The sequence below is a fragment of the Macaca mulatta genome, chromosome 5 (genome assembly GCF_049350105.2).
Source record: "Macaca mulatta isolate MMU2019108-1 chromosome 5, T2T-MMU8v2.0, whole genome shotgun sequence".
Taxonomy (NCBI): Eukaryota; Metazoa; Chordata; class Mammalia; order Primates; family Cercopithecidae; genus Macaca; species Macaca mulatta.
Window position 1 is genome coordinate 15,643,494 of NC_133410.1, and position 22,695 is coordinate 15,666,188.

Sequence of the window (22,695 nt, forward strand, 5' to 3'; positions counted from 1 at the left end):
CAACAGGGATGGGAGGTATCATGGAATGAGTCCAGGAGGGTTTTTGATCCCATTATGCTTAAGCTCTGAGTAGTTTTTGGTGTTCTCGATCCATTGCATCTGTGGGCAATTTGGCAAAGAATCCTGGTCATCTCAGTAGAAATGACTTCAATCCAGGTCTTCGATCCAGATCTCTTAGGATGTAACATTTCTGCAGCGTGATAGTGAGGAGGGCACTAGGTCAACATGGGATGTAATCCCAGCCTGGCGGTTTACCCTCTGCATGAAGTTAGATGAGTCCCAGGACCTTTCTGAGCCTCCGTTTCTTGTTCCGTAAAACTAGACCATTAACACCTCCCTCTCAAATGTCTATTTAGGATTAAATAAAGCCAACTTTGTGCCTTGCCCATGGTAGGACTCCATGATACTAGTTCACTGCCCTTTCTTCTCCTTTCAGAGGTGTGTGGTGGATGCTTTAAATTGTATTTATTTTCTCTTAATTATGGTAAACACTTATAGCTGTTCCCAAATTCATTATGTAGATCAAGACCAGCGACATTAGGTTCATATGCCTTCTTCTCTTTCACATATTTGTTTATTACTACCTATAGTGTGCCTCAAACTCTGCTAGGGACAGACGATGAGGCCATAGAATCTATAGTAACAGTTGCTGTCTTTGAAGAACTTGAGTTTTCTGTATTTAGCGAGATGTTGCCTGGGCAAAGTGGAAGAGTGATCAGAGACCAGACACAGAGAAGGGTGTTGACTGAGTTCACTAAGCAGTGAAGCCCGCCGGCTCCTTTTCAGATTTCAAGCTACTTCCCTGACTATGCCTTAAATCAAAAATAAATTCAAACAACTCCCTCCATGCTTCGCTCTCCCAATTTTCCTGATATACTGGTTTTTGTTTTTGTTTTTTAACCATTCTAGACAATTGGGAAGGCTGTTTCCCAGGAGCAACGGATCTGAGCTCCATCTTGCACTTAACTTGCAAATCCCTCAGCTTTCCCTTAGACTGACTGCCAATTTCCCACCTTACCGTCTATCTTGACTTTCAGTGTCTTGTTAAACAACAATTTCTTTCTCTTTCTCTAGTGCTTGACACTGGGAAATTACTGTCTTTAATCCAGGCCCTATTTGTACACTTAAGTCCAAAAATTTTGGTGGCATCTGTGGCTCTGAAATTGTTTTCAGTTAGAATTGCTCTGCTGAAATACTGTTTTGTTATTTTGTGTGTATGTGTGTGTGTGTATATATATATGTATTTGTTATTTTGTGTGTGTGTATATATGTGTGTGTGTGTGTATATATATATATATTTTTTAATGTGCTGATAGTCATTTTCTTTGGCCTGACTTCAGAAATCACTGTTTTCTAGACCCTGACATGTCTGTAACTTACGGTTATTCACTTCTTTAAGAGTTAACTGCTTTAATTCCCTTATCATGTAGTCATATGTACTACTTTTCTATCTCCAAATGCAATTAAAAGTGCCCTTCGGGTGTTCCAAGTTTTAATCATTCTCTGTGTGCAGCATTCCCATGGCTCCAAAGGGCTTTCTCTGCCTCCTCTCAGATGGGGCCTTTCTCCAAGAAAGAGGAGGCGGAGAAGAAAAGAAGGAGAGGAGGAGGAGGAGAAGGTGAAGGAGGAGGAAGGGAGAATCAGAATGAGATCTGACAGCTTTGTTTCAGAGGCTGAATCCCTCACCTTCTCTAAAGCACTGTCTCTCCTTTATGGACCCACGCCAAGGTCCCAGTTCTCAACACCACAGTGGAGTGGTGTAGCAGGTTCTGAGAACAAGCCAGGCCTGAGCCCAGGAAAACATTGCTGTGGGATCGGCTTTGTGGCCTTAGGCATTGATGGATGTGTATGTGTAAAATGGGGATAATGATACTTATCATTTCATTAGGAGCATATAGTTCCTAATATATATAGAGAGGGAACTAATGGTATTATGAATATTGTTATTCTGGTGGGTCCTTGGGGACAGTGGAGCTGGTTTCTGAATCAGACTCATGTTACTGAGCTCAATGCCGGTCCTTTCCAAACTGCCTGTAACACGTGCTCCTCCAGCCTTTGACTAGTGGCCTCTTGACATATGAGCTTGATAACCCTTGAATTGGTCTATATCTCAGTCAATGAGATGAGTCATGCACTCTCAGTCAATGAGATGAGTCCACTGGTCCTGCACTATCAGTCTACCTGACAATGCCAAATAGTTATAGTAGTCTTACAGTTCTTATTCTCATTTTCTGAACTCATGACAGATTGGTACCAGACAGTTTGCAAGCCTGCAGTGACCCATGGGCCACACTTTGAATAGCACCTTTTATGCTTAAGTCTTTTGAGGATTTATAATATGCTGGGCATTGAGTGAGGCATAGGAGATTTTCTGGTGTAGCTTCTGCCTCCTCACAACGTCAGGGCTTAATGAGGGTATCTTGCGGCTCTGTCAGAAGGCATGAATGGTGAATGGTATACCTGGATTCCAGCCTACTGTGACCACCAGTAACTAAGGGTCATCTCAATCTCTGAGCAGGGATTCCTGTTTCATCCTCAGGCTTGGCCTGGCATTTAGGTGGAAAAGAGGGTTGAATTGTAACCCCTTCTCCTGTCATGTAACCAAGGGAAATATCCTGGCTGGGAGTCAAAACCTCACAAAAATAAGAAACAAAAAACCTCGGCCGGATTCCAAATGCTGACTTCAGCCACACTCATTCTGCTGCAGGCCACTTTATGTCATTCTGATGGAGGTCATTTTCCAAAGCTAATTGCCCAATTCTTTTAGGCACTGGACTATGCTTCTGTTGCTATCAGCAGAGGCTACATGCAGGGACCAATGTTCTTTAAAGTATAACAATAACAACAACAAAAATCTTCATTCGCTTGGGAAATTAAAGGTACAGGATCAAAAGCCACTACTGTGAAACCTAAATGCTTTCACACTCAGTTGATGATACTGCTTATTTGAAGATTTAGACTTACTTAACAATAACAACATCAAATAGCCTATAGATAATATCAAAAATATCCCAATGATAATGATTATACATTTGTGATAACACTTGTACTGGGGAGAGGTTCCAAATACAGGTACATGCTCCAGCTCCCTCAGGCCACACACTTCTTGGCAGACATCATCAATCAGTCACTCCTTCTCTTCTTTCTGATCTTGCCTGCAGCATCAGAATCTCAGCATAGAATTCAAAGCCACAACCAATGTATGGACTTGGCTTCCTGGAGTAGTAATTCACAGTTTAGGAAGTGCTTGTCACATGCATTATTATTTTCACCCTCACCTGTAGTTACTGTGATTCAGAATGGACATAATTATTCACACATGAGAAAACTGGGGTGCTGAGAAATTAAGTCGCTTGATCAATATAATGTAAAAAATAAATGGCAGCAGTACAATTTGAGTCCTGATCTGCTGCACTCAGAAAGTACAGGAGGAGACTGGCATTTATTATGCTTCTTCTGTTTGCCAGGCTCTTTCAAACTGTGGTCCATCTAATCTTCATGCCAACCTTGTGAGACATATTATTCTTTCCAAGTTTCAGGTGAAAAAAAATTGGATTCAGGGAGCTTAGGAAACTTGTTCAAGATTATGTCGGTAGTAAGGGGAAGCATTAGGATTTGAACCTACATTTTGCTGACTCCAAAACACATTTATTTGTCTTCCCACATGGCCTCTGCCATTCAGCCTTGTACTTGCAGAAAACACTGTTAGGAGCAGGACATGACAAAGGTGTTTAGGGGAGCGGTATTAATGACACCAACAATTTGAACATGACTTCCTTGCCTAACATTAGAGAAATGATTAAACACATCATAGCACCACACAGGCATATTTGTAGCTATTTTATGGTTAATGATGACTATGTAGAAACATGCAAGTGTTTACTAAATAACATTAAAAATTTGTATGTAACCTGATTGCATTTGTGCAGAAATTATGCATCTGAATGGATAAAGAGTAAGAGAACACACAAAGAAAATATCTTTTGGCTGAGATACAGGATAAGATGTTTTAAAGTCACACAAAACATAATGCTTAAAAAAATAACACCCCACTTTCAGCATTGGACCAATCTTCCAGACAGAAAGTCAGTAAAGAAACATCGAACTTAATCTGCACTAGAGACCAAATGGACCTAATAGATATTTACAGACCATTCCATCCAAAGGCTGCAGAATGCACATTCTTTTCCTCAGCACATGGATGATTCTCAAGGATCAGCCATACGGTAGGTCACAAAACAAGTATTAAAACATTCAAAAAATTGAAATAATATGAAGTATCTTTTCTGACCACAATGGAAAAAAACTGGAAATCAATCACAAGAGGAATTTGGAAACTATACAAATACATGAGAATGAGACAATATGCCCCTGAATGACCAGTGGATCAATGAGGGAATTAACAAGGAAATTGAAACTTTTTTTTTTTTTTGAGATGGAGTCTCGCACTGTTGCCCAGGCTGGAGTGCAGTGGCACAATCTTGGCTCACTGCAACTTCTGCCTCCTGGGTTCAAGCAATTCTCTGCCTCAGCCTCCCGAGTAGCTGGGATTATAGGCACATGCCATCATGTCCAGCTACATTTTCTATTTTTTTAAGTAGAGACGGGGTTTCACCATGCTGGCCAGACTGGTCTCGAACTCCTGATCCCATGATACACCTGCTTCAGCCTCCTAAAGTGCTGAGATTACAGGTGTGAGCCAGAAACATTTTTAAAAACAAATGATAATAGAAACATAACATACAAAACCTATGGATACAGCAAAAGCAGTACTAAGAGGGAAGTTTATAACTGAAAGTGCCTACATCAATGAAGAAGAACAATTTCAAATAAACAACCTAACAATGCATCTTAAAGTACTAGAAAAACAAGAGCAACCCAAATCCAAAATTACTGGAAGAAATAATAAAGATCAGAGCAGGAATCAGTGAACTTAAAATGAAGAAAACAATGCAAAAGATCAGTGAAACGAAGGTTGGTTTTTTGAAAAGTTAAAGTAGACAAACCTTAAGCCAGATTTTTAAAAAAAGAGAGAGAGAAGAACCAAATAAATAAAATCATAGTTGAAAAAGGAGACATTACAACTAATACTGCAGAAATTCAAAAGATCATTAATAGCTACTATGAGCAAGTATATGCCAATAAATTGGAAAATCTAGAAGAAATGGACAAATTCCTAGACATAGACAACCTACCAAGGTTGAAACATGAAGAAATCCAAAACCTGAACACATCAACGATGAGTAACAAGATCAAAGCTGTAATGAAATGGCTTTCAGCAAAGAAAAGCCCAGAAGCTGGTGGCTTCACTGCTGAATTTTGCAATACCAATCCTACTGAAACTATTCCAACAAATAGAGGAGGAGGGACTACTTTCAAACTCATTCTCAGAGGCCAGTATTACCCTGATCCCAAAACCAGATAAAGACACATCATAAAAAGAGAAAACTACAGGCCAATATCACTGATAAATATTGATGCAAAAATCCTCAATAAAATACTATCAAACCAAACTCAACAACACATTAAAAAGATCATTTATCATGACCAAGTGGTATTTATCTCAGGGTTGCAAGAATGGTCAACATATGCAAATCAATCAATGTGATACATCATATCAACAGAATGAAGGATGAAAGCCATGTGATCACTTCAACTGATACTGAAAAAGCATTTGATAAAACTCAGCATCTCTTCATAACGAAAAACCCTAAAAAACTGGGTATAGATGCTTCCACATAATAAAACCCATACATGACAGACCTACAGCTGGTATCATACTGAATGGGGAAAAGTTTTAGTCTTTTCTTTAAGATATGGAACATGACAAGGATGCCCACTATTATCACTGCTATTCAATATAGTACGGGAAGTCCTAGCTAGAGTAATCAAACAAGAGAAAGAAATAAGGGGCATCCAAACTGGAAAGAAAAAAGTCAAATTTTCATTGTTAGTCAATAACATCTTAAATTTGGAAAAACTTAAAGACTCCACCAAAACACTATTAGAACTGATAAACAAATTCAGTAAAGTTGCACAGTACAAACTCAATGTAAAAGTCAGTCACATTTTTCTATGCCAACAGTGAACAATCTGAAAAGGAAACCAAGAAAGTGATTCCAATTACAATAGCTACAAATTTAATAAAATACCTAGGAATTAACTTAACCAAGTAAGTGAAAGATCTCTAAAATGAAAACTACAAAGTATTGATGAAAAAAATTGAAGAGGATATACAAAAATGGAAAGATATTCCATTTTCAGTGACTGAAACAATCAATATTGACACAATGTCCACACTACTCAAAGCAGTCTACAGATTTAATGTAATCCCTATCAAAATACCAATGACATTCTTCACAAAAATACAGAAAACAATCCTAAAATGTATATGGAACCACAAAACACCCAGAATAGCCAAAGTTATCCTGAACAAAAGGAGGAAAACAGGAAGAATCACATTGTCTGACTTATACTACAGAGCTATAGTAAATAAAACAGCATGGTACCGGCATAAAAACAGACACATAAACCAGTGGAACACAATAGAGAACATATAAATAAATCCATAGTCTACAGTAAACTCATTTTCAAAAAAAGTTCCAAGAACATACATTCAGGAAAGGACAGCCTATCCAATAAATAGTGCTGGGAAAATTGGATATCCATATGCAAAAGAATAAAATTAGACCCCTATTTCTCACCATATACAAAAATCAAATAAAAATGGATTACAAATTTAAATCTAAGCCCTCAAACTATGAAACTACTAAAAGAAAACATTGGGGAAACTCTCCACGACTTTGGACTGAACAAAGACTTGTTGAGCATTACCCCACAGGCACCCCAAAAATTGACAAATGGGATCACATCAAGTTAAAAAGCTTTTGCACAGCAAAGGAAACAATCAACAAAGTGAAGAGACAATCCACAGAGTGGGAGAAAATAGTTGCAAGCTACCCATTTGACAAGGAATTAATAACCATAATACACAAGAAGCTCAAAAAACTTCATAGGAAAAGATCTGATAATCTGATTAAAAATAGGCAAAAGCTCTTAATAGATATTTCACAAAAGGAGACATACAAATGGCAAACAGATATATGAAAAGGTACTCAACATCGCTGATCATCACAGAAATGTAAATCAAAACTATAATGAAATATCATCTCATCCCAGTCAAAATGGCTTTTAGCCAAAAGACAGGCAATAACAAATGCTGGTGAGGATGTGGAGAAAGGGAACTTTTGCACACTATTGATAGGAATGTAAATTAGTACAACCACTATGGAGAATACTTTGGAGGTTCTTCAAAAAACTAAATATAGTATGATCCAGCAATCCAACTCCATTCCTATATACCCCAAAGAAAGGAAATCAGTATGTTAAAGAGACAGCTGCACTCCTATGTTTATTGCAGCACTATTAACAATAGCCAAGATTTTGAAGTAACTTAAGTGTCTGTCAACAGACAAATAAATAAAGAAAATGTGGCACATATACACAATGGAGTACTATTCAGCCATAAAAAAGATGAGATTCTGTCATTTACAACATAATGGATTGAACTGAAGGTCGTTATATTAAGTGAAATAAGCCAGGCACAGAAAGACATATATTGCATGCTCTCATTTATCTGTGGGAGCTAAAAATTAAAACAAATGAACTGGAGATAGAGAGTAGGGATGGTCACCACAGATTGGGAAGGGTCAGGGAGTGGGAAAAGGCGGATAGTTAATTGGTACACAAACAGAGTTAGAAAGAATTTTTAAAATCTAGCACAACAGGGTGACTATAGTAAAAAATAATTTAATTGTTCATTTTAAGATAATTAAAAGAATATATTTGGATTGTTTGAAACATAAAGGATAAAGGCTTGAGGCGATGGATACTGTATTTACCCTGATGCAATTATGATGCATTACATGCATGTATCAAAATACCTCATGTAACTAATAAATATATACACCTACTATGTACCCTGAAAATTTTTAAAATTTAACAAAACCAAAAGAAGCATTTGTAACCTAGCTTTAAGAAAATGTGGCCAAAGGAAATAGAAAAAGATAATCATTCATCAAAACATTTGTTTTCAATACTTAAAAGAATGCATTTCCAATATAATGAAAATACCATAATGACATTTAGAGTAAGGATTAAATACTGATTTAGAGCAAGTAGAAGAAATAATATTCCAATAAACATTTAACATTGGGATCTCTGAGTATTTAAGTGGGAATCTGCACCCTAGAGAGACGTGAGGGCCTCATACCATGTTGCCTTTTATTTTCTCAATGCATTCAACTCTTTTGCTCCTCAGATTTCATGGTGAAGTTCTAGGTAGTGATTTTTGAAATGAATCAACATTTTTTTTCTAGATGCTGTAGGGCAAATGAATTCAACTGAGTTTTCTTTGTGTAGTTTTTATCATGTCATCATTTGAAATCTTGCCTTCCATTTACCAAATCATCCATCTGCCAAGCACACATTCAAGAGATACTACTGGGTACTTATGTGTCTTCACATTGCTCAGAGTCTAGTTCAGGAGACAAACGAGTGGGGAGACAATTCTTATATGGGACCTGCCAAGAGTTAATCCTGAGGCTATGTGCACAGAACTCCCAGAGCACTGGGGAGAGGCTCCTACCCCAGCTGAGAGTCAGAGAGATGTTCTCACAGGAGTTGATAGATGAAGAAATCCTGAAGGATGAGAAGGATTTCGCTTGGGAAAATCGGATGGTGAGAGAAGGGTAGCACCTCAAGGCAGTGGCAGTGAGTCATGCTGTGCAAAGGCATGGAGGCAAGAGAGCATGACCAATTTGGATCAACTGTAGGTGGTTCGTGTGGTCTAGGATGGAGTACAAGCTGGGGAAGGGGCATGGAATGAGGCTGGGAGGCAGCAGAGACAGAATCATGGAGGGCTTTGCATACAAATGGAAGAAGGTGTAGTGAAGCAGAGCAATTGATTAATACATTGAAAAATGTAAACAAGTCAAATTTAAGCCCCCTACTGAGACGAAGAGGACCATGGTATCCTCAGGAAAATTAAGAGACAATAAAAATTCTGGAATGACCTGAAGTCCCCAGATGAGATTGACAGTATGAACTGGAAGCAGACTTACTTGTAACAGTATCTTAAACTCCTTAAAAAAGAGAATGTGCCTTAGGCATTCTTGTAAACATTCCACCCCATCCCTTTTGTGCTTAATATAGTAAGTAGATGCCACCAAACTCTTGGTTAGCTAATTGATGTGAAATTTATGAACAAAAGCAGACTACCCCAAATCATCAGAGATGTAGACAACTGTATAAACCAATGCTATTCCTACTGTTTCTTGCATTCTGTTCAGTGAATGCAAGGAATGCCCACTCTATTGTTACAGGAGATAAATCAACATGAAAGTGGCACATTTCACTCAATGCCAGCCGAGAAGTTTGTGGCGGCTTCCTTTAAATGTTTAAGGATATGATTTCCGCATTGTCCACCCCTCTTTTCTTTATATTGTTGAAGACAAAATAGACATCAATTACTTCTTCAATTTTAAAATCTTATTATTTAAAGCTACTTAAAGAAAACATGGTTATTGCATACAGTAAACATTCAAATATAAGAATTTCATATTAGAAATTTGAAATGATGGCAATTTCAAACTGAGTTAGAAGAAACTTGCATTCTGATGAAAGGCAAGAATTAAGGAAGAAGGATCAACTCTTGTGTGTGTTGACCCACAGAGTCCTTCTGATGAGCTCTGCATACAGGGGAATTCAATAAAAGATTCTGATGCGCTCTACCCAGAAAAGAAGACCAGAAGCATTTACAAAGGTACTTTGGTGAATGAGTAATGAAAGCTGTGCGTGCATTTATCCTACTAGAACCTAGCGAGAGAGATGCTGTAGCTCATTTCACAGATGAAAAAATGAAGGCTCAGAGAGGTCAAGAAACTTGCCCAGGGTCACACAGCTAGTAAGAAGATGATGTTCTCAGATACATACTGTTTAACTTACTCCCAAGCCCATGTCACAGTGAGAGGGTGCTTATCTTGACCATGCTGTTACTGGAAAAACAAAATCTCTTGAATTACACCACTCAGCCAGGGTATATGGTTTTGGCTCAAAACACCTACCTGTGTTGGTACCTAAAACAAACTTGAAACTTATATTTTAACTATGTGAAACTTCCTAGAGCTCCCCAAGCCACTAACACTCTCCACCCTTCTCTGACTCCTTTCACAGTGGGCCCTGTGTTTGGACTGTCCTCTGCCTTGTCTGCCTGATGATCACCTACTCATCTTTTAGAATCAATCCAAGGGCCATCTCCTCTATGAAGACTTTGCAGCCTTCCTCTCCTACCTTCTAACAACCTCTCTGTCCTTTGTGCTTAGAATCAGATCATGGGTCCAGATCCCTGATCTGCCACTTACCAGTTCTGTGACCTTGGGAAGTTACTTCTCTGTGCCTCAGTTTTCTCCCCTGTAAAATAGGACTAAAAATAGCTCCTACCCCATATGGATGCTGTGAGTATTTAAAGAAAAAATAAAGACAAAGAAAGAGAGAAAGAAAAGAGAGAGAGAGAGAGAGAGAGAGAGAGAGAAAGCAAGAAAGAGAAAGAAAGCAAGAAAGCAAGCAAGCAAGCAAGCAAGCAAGCAAGAAAGAAAGAAAGAAAGAAAGAAAAAGAAAGAAAGAAACTCCCTGCAAGGCACATAGCAGCAATGCCTGGCACACAGTAAGTGCCCCAGAAATGTTAGCTAGTACTATGTTTCTCACTGCACCTGGGAACAATTTCTCTCCAAGAGTGTATTTGTTTTTCTTTCTTACATTCTAGGCAGTGATCTCCTTGAGGGCAGAGACCTGGCACAAAGAAAGTGTGTTAGAAATGCTTGTGAAATGAACAATGAATAAATGGGCAAACAGGATCTGGTGGTAGCTGACAAGGCTCCACAGCCAGGTCTCATTGACCTGGATGAACCAATGATCACTAAACTGCACTGCCTTCTCATGGTTGCTGAATTGGATCCCTTTGTAAAATGCCAGGCGGACAACAGGACTTCTGCTTCCCAGCAAACGAGGCAAAGGACACATTTCCGAGTTCCTGGCTTGCTTCTCCCATTCTAGTGCTCAAGTTCTAGCACTAGAGCGTGCTGCTTACTGAAAGGCGCCATCTCCCCATGCCCCAGTACACCGAGGACATGCTTCGTGAAACCCACCACCTGGTATCGGAATACCCAACAGCCACAAAATAATGACTTCCCCATCCTGCAGGTCCCTTCCCAGCTCTGGCTTGGATAACTACTGCAGGGACACTCAGTCGGCAAGTCCCAGCCCCCTCCAGAGGTCCCAGAGGCATCCTGTAGAGGAAGTGAGACCGCACTGTGACAGAGCGCCATCTCCGCAGACTCAGCCACTTCCAGTCGTAGCTCCACGGGGACCACTGAGTCAGCCATCGTTGCACCTCTTAGCTCAGGGCACCTCTAACCTTGTCATGCTGGGATGCAACAGGAGGGAACAACAAGAGGGAACAGCAGGTGATTTGACAACCCAAATCAAATGGCAACAGCTGTTCTTGTTGTCACTTCAAAAGTACAAGGTCACCAGTGTCCCTTCCAGAGTGCTGCTGGCGAGTGTCTGTGTTCAGTCCCATCATCTGCATTCACAATGTCCACAGCTCGGTCATCCTCAGGGTCTCACCTGCTCCTCCCTCCAAGGGTGAGAGCCGCATTCGATCAGCTCTGTGTATTTCCTGACTGCAGGTCTCCGTGAGAATGATTAGAATTTCACCGGAATAAATGAACTTGTTTTGACGAAGCTAGATGGCTGTAATTGCCTACTTTCTGCTCTGCTTAATTTTGTTATGTTAGACACTGCATATTGAAATTTCAATGTCTGGAGCCTTTAAAATCTCTGTCCATCCTTTCCAAAGCAGAATGCATCCGTTTTTAAAGTTCTTCAACTGCATAGTAGGTTTTGGATTCATATTTACCAACATATCCATTTGACCTCTTTTTCTGATACTGGGAGTGGCATTGAAGCTTCTGGTTACCTTATTTGCACAATACTTCAGATGACCTTCTGGGGCTTGAGGCAAAAGCCAGCCTCCTCAGATGGATGTGGAGGCTTCGGATCTTAAGGCAACTTTATAAATGAATGTATTTTGTGATTGCTCCACTGTCTTAAAAAAATTAGATGATAAGGCTACTAGAAGAATCTTAAATCCCAGTACTAAATGGAAGAAATGACCTTTGTCTGTCATTCTCAGTGACCTACCCCATATGGATAACCACCACAGAAGCCCATGTTCACTGCTTTTGGGCAATGAGTTTGAGATTCTGCTCAGCCATGACCTGTCAAGTGGCCCACGTCAGCCTGAAGGATTGTGACTAGGAAGCATGACTTCTATCCTGAGCTGCTCCTTAAGACCTGAGGATCATTCCTTGGGCTATTTCTGGCTTTGCATCTCCCTCTATTTCAGAACGCTTCACTGGAACCACAGCTGACCACATCCCACCAGCCTGTGACTACCAACTGAGGACACAGGCCATGGCTCCACCATGAAACCCAGCAACTGGAAAACTGCCAGGAATAACGAGTGAGTGAGAAGGAATGGAATGAAGGCAGGGAAGGTAAATAGCTACTGAACCACGATTTGCAAGTCAGGAAACAAAGTAGCATTAGACATCCCCAGAGTGAGAGTAGAGAGTGGGTGCTGTGTTTCTCTGCGTGGCTCCAGCACAACAAACAATGATGGGCACACAGAAGGTGCTCAATACATGATGAGAATGAACACAAATGGGGCACTTTCTGTCCCCAGGCCCTGTGCTAAGCCCTTTACATGGACTGTCTGACCCAATCCTGGAACTAAACCCTACAAGGAGCTGATGTTATTTTTGGCAAAGTGAACGAAGGCTCACTGATAGATGCTGACTCTCTAGCGAAGGCAGGAAAGACATGACCCAATTCCTATCAATATCATCAGTCTCCCATGCTCACTAGCAAGGGAGCAGCATTCTGTGGTGGAGCTCATGGATTCTAGGGTCAGGCTGCCTGAGTTCAAGTCCCAGTTCTGCCACTTGCATGTAAAGCTGGGAGACTTACTTCACTTACTGAAACCCTCGGTGCCTCACTTTGCTACAGGGATGGTAATGGGGTGCAGGGTCCGTTATGAGACTACTTCAGTCACAAGATACACAGCAAGGAACCTGACATGCAGCAATCACTGTGTTCATGTGGTAGCCTCAAAACACTACTCCCTATTGCCAAAAGCTATACATGATTTCCTTGCTATCATTGTCAGGAGAGGGGTAGTGCCTTCACAGGTCTGACCTCAGTCTTTGTGGGCCACAGGATGTGGGGACCTGGTGGGCCTTGACCACAGGGTGAAAGTCAACCATTGACAGATGACAATAAGAGGAGTGGGGAGGAGAAGGAAGGAAATTTGGTGTTTATTAATCTGTGTTAAATGCAGCTAAAAGATGTAACTAAGAATCTGTCCAAGATCTTGCTATAGGGTGAGTGACCAAGTCTAGGATAGACTTCAAAGTCTCAGCTTCCTATGTGGGGTCAGCTGAGGACACATAGTGTGGAACTTCTTTATCTGCAGGAGGAAGAGCATCTTCCCTGTTTTAAACTAAAACTCTCCTGGTCCCTGACAAGACAATATGCCCAGCAGTACAGAGCAGCCTTCTGAATTGTGGAGAGAACAACTTCATAGACCATCACGCCCCAAGCCTCGCCACCCATCCGCATTATATCAGATGCCCCACAAGAGAGCCATTCTGACTGCGGAGACCGGAGGTTTGGGAGGACACAGCCCCAGCTACCCTGGCTGGGAGCACCTGCCGTCCACCCATACTCCTGGGCTGACTTTGGTTTCCCTCTGAGCAGAGACCAGTGGGCTCTTTAGTGTTTCAGGGCCACTGCAATGGCATGGGCATGAGGATGGGCGGGTGGGGAGCACAGCTGATTCTGGCTGTTGTCAGGCCTGGATTTGGCCCTGGGGCATCTAGGCTGTAGAGAGAAAGAATCTCCTTCTTTTACCCACCACCAAATCTGTTACATGTTGTGCAGAGAGTCCTTATGAAGCCTTAGAAATATCTGTGTTTCAGCCTGGGATTGGATTTCTTCAGGAGACTCTTTGAGGCAGTATATTGATTCTCCTAAGGGATGACCAGTGCCTGGCTGGAGGCATAGGGGCAGTGAACTCACCAATAACCCATTTGAACTTGAGACAACAACAAGGGAAGCAGCAACAAAGCATTTTGCGACAATGGGACCTTGCTAGCCTTTGAATAATTAATTCCAAGAGACATATAGATATAGGACTGAACCCTGACAAATTCCAGGTTTGATGCTTTGTTAATTAAACCCCGTCCTCCATTGAAAACACACACACACACATACATCTGGTACAGAACACAGACACTGTGCTATATCACCAGTACCTCATTTTAACTTCTTGGGTCAGGATGCATATAAACCTCTGGAGTACTTTTCAAACTCACCAAAACATAAAATCATTCGATTGATCTTACCCTGAGGTAGTTGAGGGTGAAGTTTGTTAGCCCCATCCTGGTGATGTTTTTGGACAGCTGATCCAGGACCTGAGGATCTTGTGCCTAAATGGAGAAAAAACCCCACATGTATTTTATCACTACAGGATGGTCCTGAGAAAATCTCAGACTGCGCTACAGCTGCTAAGGAAATGTAATCTCGACATTGTCGATTTTATTTGGAGGGCAGGCTGCTGGAGGTAATTTAATTTACATTTCGAAGACACTTGCATATAACACTCAAGGACATTTTCAGATCAATTGTGCAAGACTGGGGAAAAACCAAACTGCTCAGATGTGCTTTCAGTCCTTGGGAGAAATGACATTACTTCCTCTTGGAGAGGCCTTGGCACTCAGGTCTCCAGCCTGAGTCACAGAACTCTGCCAGGAGAGCTCCAGGTCTAACGCCCTCTTTAGAGAAGGCAGTCCCCCTGGACTGGGCAGATCCATGCTTCAGGACTGGTCTCTGTTTCCTGCTGTGATAGTGGTGGTGTTATTACAGCCTGGGGTTGAGGGCTGTATTGGAAAACTTTGCCACTGACTCGAACTACACACACACACACACGCACGCATACACACGCATGCACACACACACACGTATATATATGGAGAGACAGAGAATTCTAACTCTTCTCCCCATTAAGCTAGTCTGGAAATAGATATCCCCAACAATTTTTATCCTGCAGGACTGTAAGAGTAAGTATCATATTTTCCAAAATGTCAGCCACATTTTAAGAAGGGATGTAAAGTACCATGGGCCACACCAAATGTTCTGTTTGGCTAGAAGAAAATGAAAATTCTTTCTGGGATCCATTTTAAAATGAGTCTCTTGGTTGATGTTCTTTCTTTCTGTTTGCCTTTCCTTCTTCCTTAATTGATATAAGCAAATTGGCACTAAACAGAGGGAGAGGGAAGTAAACATCCCCTTGTCTCCACGTCTGCCTTCGTGAGACTAGGTTATACTAATGTGACTTATTCTTTTCTGTACATACCTTTTCTCATAGTGATACTACCAATTGGATTTGTGTATATAAATAAAAAATGCAGGAGAAAACAGAGCATGTCAGTTTCATGTCAATTTCCTAAACGAGGTCTTCCCTGACATTGAGCCTATATTCTTAAACCACTCTGATGTGCTAAGAAGAGTTTGTTCTATCAAGTAGTCAGGGTCAACCTCAAGGAACTTACATTTCAGTCAGAAGAGAGGAAAACTAATAATAAAGGAATGCAAAAATCTTGTTCCTGCTGCTGTGGCTACCGATGACGATGATGACAGCCAATCGCCGAAACTCGTAGAGGACACACTATAGGCCAGGCATTGTTCTAAGTGCTTTACAGTCATTAACTCTTAATTTGATGATCTGAAACATGCTTTATTACTGTACCCATCTTATAGATGAGGGACTAGAAGCACAGAGATGTCACATCATTTGCCCAAACTCACCCAAGAGCAAGGGTCCAACCCTATGTGGTCTCAATCCAGGGCCCAGGTTCCCAACTATTATCCTTTGCTGCCTTTTAGTCTATTTTGAGAATACTAGAAGTGAATATTCCAGACTTCCTCGAAGAGAGTGGAGGATGTAAACTAAGCTTTAAAAACCAAGGGCTTGGGGCATAAACAGCCAGAAATCATGGAGCAGGAAAGTGGGGTGCCACAACAAAAAGAATAAGGCTAATGGGAAGGGCAGAGCTTGCATTAACTAGTCAGAAAGAGGTGGCTGACAACTAATGTGTGGAGAAATAGCCGGGAATGGGACAGCTGGGAGACAAAGTTAGAACCACCGTGGACAAAATCTTGATTTTGCTACTTCTGGGCTAAAAAACATGGGGCAACTTATTGATTCTCTGAACCTCAGTTTCCTCACTTTTAAAATAGGAATAATACTAGCTCAACTCTCTGCCTGACTGTGAGAATTCAATAGCATGAGATACACAAAATGTTTAGCTGAAGGCCTGGCAGAGTAAAAAATCAGGAAATGGTAGTTACTGTTACGTTATTTTCTTTTGATTGTTCAGGGTCTTTAAAATTAGGCTTATGAAGTCTGATTTTGCTCCAAAGATTTTCATGGAAGCATCATGTATTATAGAGGAGAGACTTAAATTTAAGTTGATGCCTTTGACGACTTATTAAGAGATTGCACCTGACTAGTTCCTACTTACATTTAAAATACATCTCTAGCTTGGCATAGAACCCACCCTTGCACCTAATTTGTGCTCAGTAAATTTGATGTGATTTATGGTCAAACAAAACCAACAGAAGCCAAAATATTCCACTTCAAATTTAGCACCGTGATCAGGGAGGACCAACTTCTGACACGAATCTGAAGATATAGGAGTCCCATGTCCCATCAGATGGTTCTAATCAAAACTGGAAACTGTTTTCCTAACTTCTTGTTTTATTTCATTCCCCAGTTATACGTAACAGGTTTATTAGCCCAAGCAGAGCAGTAATTGATAATGACTGAATGGAATTTAAGAAAAGTACAAACTGTTTATTGAAGTAACCTCAATTTGGAGTTCAAAATAATAAAATATAAAAAAATAGTCACACAATGTACCAATCTTGGAAAGAAAAAGGGGAGAAAAGGGCCTGTGGATTAAAATGGTTGAGAACAAAACTCAATATTTAGAGTTAATTACCTAAAGCGTGACAACTACTGGAATTCTTTCACAGAGAGAGGACTGGGTTTTTCCCCTTGAGTGAAATGAAGGAGGAAAAAAAAAAAAAAAAAGAAAGCAAAACAGAGATTAAATTACTTACATGCATGGCTAGGATGCTTCTCGGGACTAACTCTCGGTATTGTCTAATGGTAAAGTGCCATGTTTTTATTCTCATGAGATCATCAAAGGTGAACTCCAAGATCAGTCTGCCTTCTGTACACACCTAGAAGTGACAAACAACACAGTCATTCATTATGCACTTTGTGAAAGCCACTTTTTGTAACTCACATATCAGCTACTCAGCGTGGTCTCCCTTTCTGTCCTTGGGCAGTGCTAGCTCTTGGTAAAGATGTGACACAAGTGATGTGTCCACTGCACATGGTACAAATGTCAGCTCTAAAATCAGTGGGTTCAAGAGACTGTACAGCTGCTTATTGGCCGTGATGTGCTAGTAATTCTACTATTTACTGCTGAAACTCTATGACCCTCAGTTTCTTCGTCTGTAAATATGGAGATAAAATCCATCTTATAGTGACATTGGATCAAAAAGTTTTCCTCCACTTTCATCATCCTTCAACCACAGAGGCTTCAGCTCTTATTCTAATCTTGGTTATCCTACTCTGGGACAAAGTACTCAATAAACTCATTCATGGTTAAGTGTAAGTTACTACAACTTGATCCAACTGGAGGAAGTTTTTATTTCGAAAATGAAATTCCAGAGGACAATGCTTAACCCAAGGCAGTTAGTATCAGTTACTGACATGTGGAAAATAGAGGCATGTGTCAAGAGTATATTCCTTGAATCTCAGCACATCAGCAATGATAAATTCTGCTAGCATAAAAGGCCAGTCTTAGGGGGATGGGACACTTTATCTTTCTAAGAAAAATATATATAATTAATGAAACATAATAGAATTTTGAAGGGTCTCTTCCTTGATAGAGTAATCAGTGACAGAGTAGCATTTTAATCTTTTTTTTATATTCATAGCATTTTTAGCATGTAGTTCCTATTTTATTTACCATTCCTTTCGCTATTAACAACTTTGAAATCAAAGAAAGTGCTAGGCAATCACAAACCACTGAGCCTATGTCAACTCTGAGCTAGAAGTGGCGGTAGTGTATTGGTTCAGTTTAAATAGTTACAACTCATTAATCAGACCATTTCTGCCCTAGGAAAGCAGTACAAAATAGTGGGTGCATACTTTGGCATCAGAGGGTACTGGTTTTGAATCCCAATTCTACTTTTTACTTATTCTGGAAATTTGGGGAAAATCTAATAAATTCCCCAAATTCCAGTTTTTCTCATCTGTAAAATGGAAATAGAAATATCCTTGGGTAAGGATGTTAGGAAAATACATTAAATAAAGTTATGTACGTAGGCTACCTGGAATTCTGCCTGGCATGTAGTAGGATAGCAGTAAATGATAGCGCTGCAGATAAAAAGAATGCTACCCAAGAAAACACAAAGCCCTAGACCAGTAATGGTCATCGTGTGCCACCTGAGACCTAGGGCTTCACTAGTGGCGACATCTCAGGGGCTCTGCTGGGAGGAACTGGGCCTCCATCTCGGCTTTGAGATCCTCATTGACTTTCTGGATTTCACTGAGCAGCTTTGATTTTTCAGTTTTTTACTGCATTGGGCTTCTGATCAAGCTTTTTGGAGAAAGATTTCCTAGACTAAAAACAAACATACAATACTCCAGACACTTGAAAAAACACTCAAAAACAAATAAACAAATAAGTAAAAATTAATTAACTGAAGAGAGAATGTAAGTATTTGTAAAACTACAGTCCATGAAGATAGTGAACAATTTATATCAGCCTTTTATGAAATATTAATAATTACTTTCTTCTTTGGAAATTTAATACAAAACACCATCACTAATTGGGTTGCAACTTGGTCCACAGGACTGGGTTGGGTGCATTCCATGCGCTCAAATTGAAGGTAACATGTTCTTTCAACAAGTCAAATGCCAGTACAGGAGAATTACTAACAAGTGTTGATGGGACACTACTCGAGAAAGATGCTGTTAATGTGTGCCATCTTTGTCTTATCAAAGACCTCAGAGACACTGTGGGATAATTGTTGATAATCTGGGTGAAGACCTTTGCTTCAGATCCAATTAGCAGGATCTGTGGGTAAACTCAGGCATGTGGGCACCTTGCCTTGAAACCCCTTGACTGTGTAGTCTTCAGAGCCTTGTTTCTGGTGTCTCAGCCATGAGAGTTGAGTGCATAGAAATGGGAGAAGACTTCAGTGTCCCCAAACCTCTCCCCTTGAGCATCATCAACTTTGGAATTAATTTACCAAGACATTAAAAAGAGTTGCATGGAGATTAAGCCACACAATTCCCCCTGGGGTGTCGGCATGACAGAAGCCACCTGTGGTGACAGCTTTCACAAAAGGGAGGTAGCTATGGGGAGCCATCAACAGTGAAATGTCTTGACAAAAACAGGACAGGGATATTTGGATGCTATAATCCTCTTTTTAAAGGGGGAGATTATTGGATATTTAAACAAATACTAGCTTAGTTAAATGTCAGCGTTTAAAAAATTATCTAGTATATTTGTTTTGCACTTGTGAACCACAAACGCAGGGCAGGTGAAGGGTCTGGTTTACTTCTATTGGGAGAGAATTTCATAATGAGAAAGCATGTATGTAGTCCTACTGACAGATGACTCAATTGGAGCATCTGTAAGGTCAAGTTAAATTGTGTCCTTTGTTCACGGTAACAGAGTGAGCTAGTTGGGGACCTTTCTTGCAGTCAAACTGTCATGGGCCTACAAATGGAAAATTGCAGCAAGCCTTGGGCTCCTCTAATTTTCAGTCAAAACCAAGGGTTTAACTGGGGTATAGCACGTGCAAGGCAGGAATCTTTAGAATCAAATCTGAGTTGACTATGTTTTCTTTAAGGAAAAATAAATGACTTCCTTGAATGAAAGGTCAGAGGAGGATTTTGGTCATGGCTGGTCTTCCCCAAGTAATTACACCCACACCTTCCAGGGCCTAGACAGCCACTCCACACCCTGTACCCATCGTAGAAATTAAAGGAAACCAAAGGCTTTGTGATTTGCTTTACATGCAACAGCCAGCAAATGGAATGGAGGCAAATAAGAGAAAATATATACGTATTTCCTATTTAGAAATTATAAAAAACAGGCATAGCCTATAAAAGGCAATTAACATATTCTCTCTTCAGAAAAAAAATTCTGTGCATTCCTCTTAATCAATACAATTAATGTAGCTTTTATCTGAAGTCGGCCTTTTTTTTTTTTTTTAAAAAAAAGATGCCTTTCACTTGGAATCCAAAATCAAAAGGGTCCCCAATTAAGAAAACATTTTCTGTTGTGCTGAATTCATGTTACCGTACTGTGAGCTCTGACATTTTGTTTCTGTGGTAACCAAAATCAGCTGATTAGTTGGCATGGCAACAGAAAAGATGTAATCCCAGCAGACACACTCTAATCAATGCCCCCAGTACAGATGGTCTCCGGAGGATCAACAAGAAAGAGGCTGGCAGGCATTCAGCCGATCACGTGCTAGCTTGAGACTAGGCCAGGAACAAGAGAACTAAAAAAGAACATTTCTCAAACTAACCAGTAGCTTTTTAACCCTTTTCTTTCTTTGGCTAATTGTAACGCAATATTGACTGTATATTTAGCTGTATAATACAATGATTCTCATATAGCTTTGATGAAATCAGGTGTGCTTGTTAAGTGGGAGTGTTTATATAATTTTCTTAGTTTGTATGCTTGGAACAGCATGCATGGAGTAGTGCTTTTAGATTAACAGTTGTGCAAAGCTCATTGTATTTTCCTTAGTGGTACTTCATATGTAAATACATACATATGCATTATACATATATATATACACACACACACACACAAACATACACATGATCTGATCATTGATATTATAACTTGGTTAGAGTCAGGAGAAGAGTAGAAATTCTGAAATCTAATGTGGTATACAGGCTAAGGTAAGAAGGATGAACTGTCAAAGACATAAGTAAGTATTCATATAGGAAAACTGGTGGGTACACTTCCATGGTACTTCTCTGTAGCAGTAAATACTTTCATAATAACAAATTGAGAACAGAGAAAACATAAACCAATCTTTATAGAGATGATAAGAGTGTCCAGTAATGGCCAGAACTTTGTTGCGGTTTGTAAAATCTAAAATTAACCCCAAGAATGTACCCTAGAAAGTGTTCCTCCCCAGAATCCACCCATGTTCACATCCTCAAATATAAATATTACTCGGAGGCATAAATTCTGAAAACCTTGGTGTCTGCTCTTCTGATTATTAAACCTTGTTTTCTGTTTGATTAAAAAACTGAAAACACAAAAGAAAGGCTTTATAATGTGTGTTTTAAAATTCTAATTACACATTTATCCATAATCGATAATGTTCCTGGTATCAGGAAATTGCAAAATGCTCATGATACTCCCGAGGAATAGTTAATATTTCTGTTGATTAGGATTGCAGCTGATTTTTGAATCATGAGTTGACCAAATTTTCATAAAAGCAACTCAGAACCACTGGGTCAAATGCTATTTGGGGAATGAGAGTTTATTGATAGCCTAAATTAGAACACTGCGATGCTGCCTGCACACAGTATGCTAAGTACTAATAGCAGGCTTCCCTTTAAAAATAAGCATTGGCTTCTGGACCCTTTTTCTTTGTAAAAAGGTCTGAAAGGTCATTAGCCCACTGTTTTGTAGTAAACAGTCATAATATTTTATTACATGTAAATGAGTTATTTTTAATTAATATAAGAACAATAATATTGGAAAGGTTTTTGAGTATTATAATAATCACCAAGGAGCAAAAAAACAAAAACCAAAAAATCGAGAGAGGAAAAAAAGAAAAAAAATGGATCCTTTCAAATTTCCTAAAAATAAATGTGCATAATTAGCATCTGGACTAAGTCCACGTAACTGAGCTCCATTTCTCAGAAAGTGATATTTTTCATCACGGTATGGAAATATTCATTTCAAAAGTCGGCAAATATACTTCCTTGGAGTCGCGTCAGATGGGTGGTCCAAACAATTGCTGCTTGGGGCAAGGGAGCTGTGTGCGGGGGAGTGCTCAGGTCTTTCTGGTGACTGCCTTAGACACCTGAACAAACCACTCAACCATCTGAGAGGAAAATTTCAGGATAAGAAAGAATGCAACACAGGAAAACCCTAGTTTCTGGATTTGAATGAAAATAACACTTTATCGATTTGTCAGAAGAATGGGATTCTTTTCTATCTAAAACAAGTCCCAAATGTTCAGCACTAAACCTTCAGAGAAGCTATGTTCATTTATGAATCAGTTTTGGCCTGAGAAAGAAAGAAACTGAGTAAATATATAAAAGGACTACGACAAAATGCATTTTTATTTTCAATGGCTACTGGCTTTGGAAGCAACTCCTTAATTACAGCAAAGCTTTTAATTTAATTATCATGGATTTTTTTTCCCCCTTACAGCATAAGGAGTTGGTAT

The 22,695-nt window shown here is 39.9% G+C and overlaps 1 protein-coding gene across 39 annotated transcripts in view; it reads right to left on the reverse strand.

The window, feature by feature from the left end:
• Window positions 1-22,695, reverse strand: part of LDB2 (LIM domain binding 2) — a 391,560-nt gene that overhangs the window by 62,743 nt on the left and 306,122 nt on the right. For all 39 annotated transcript variants that reach the window (NM_001265886.1, XM_015138036.3, XM_078001917.1 and 36 more), the window contains 2 exon segments: window positions 14,526-14,609; window positions 17,305-17,427. In NM_001265886.1, the coding sequence (NP_001252815.1) occupies window positions 14,526-14,609; window positions 17,305-17,427 (207 nt within the window).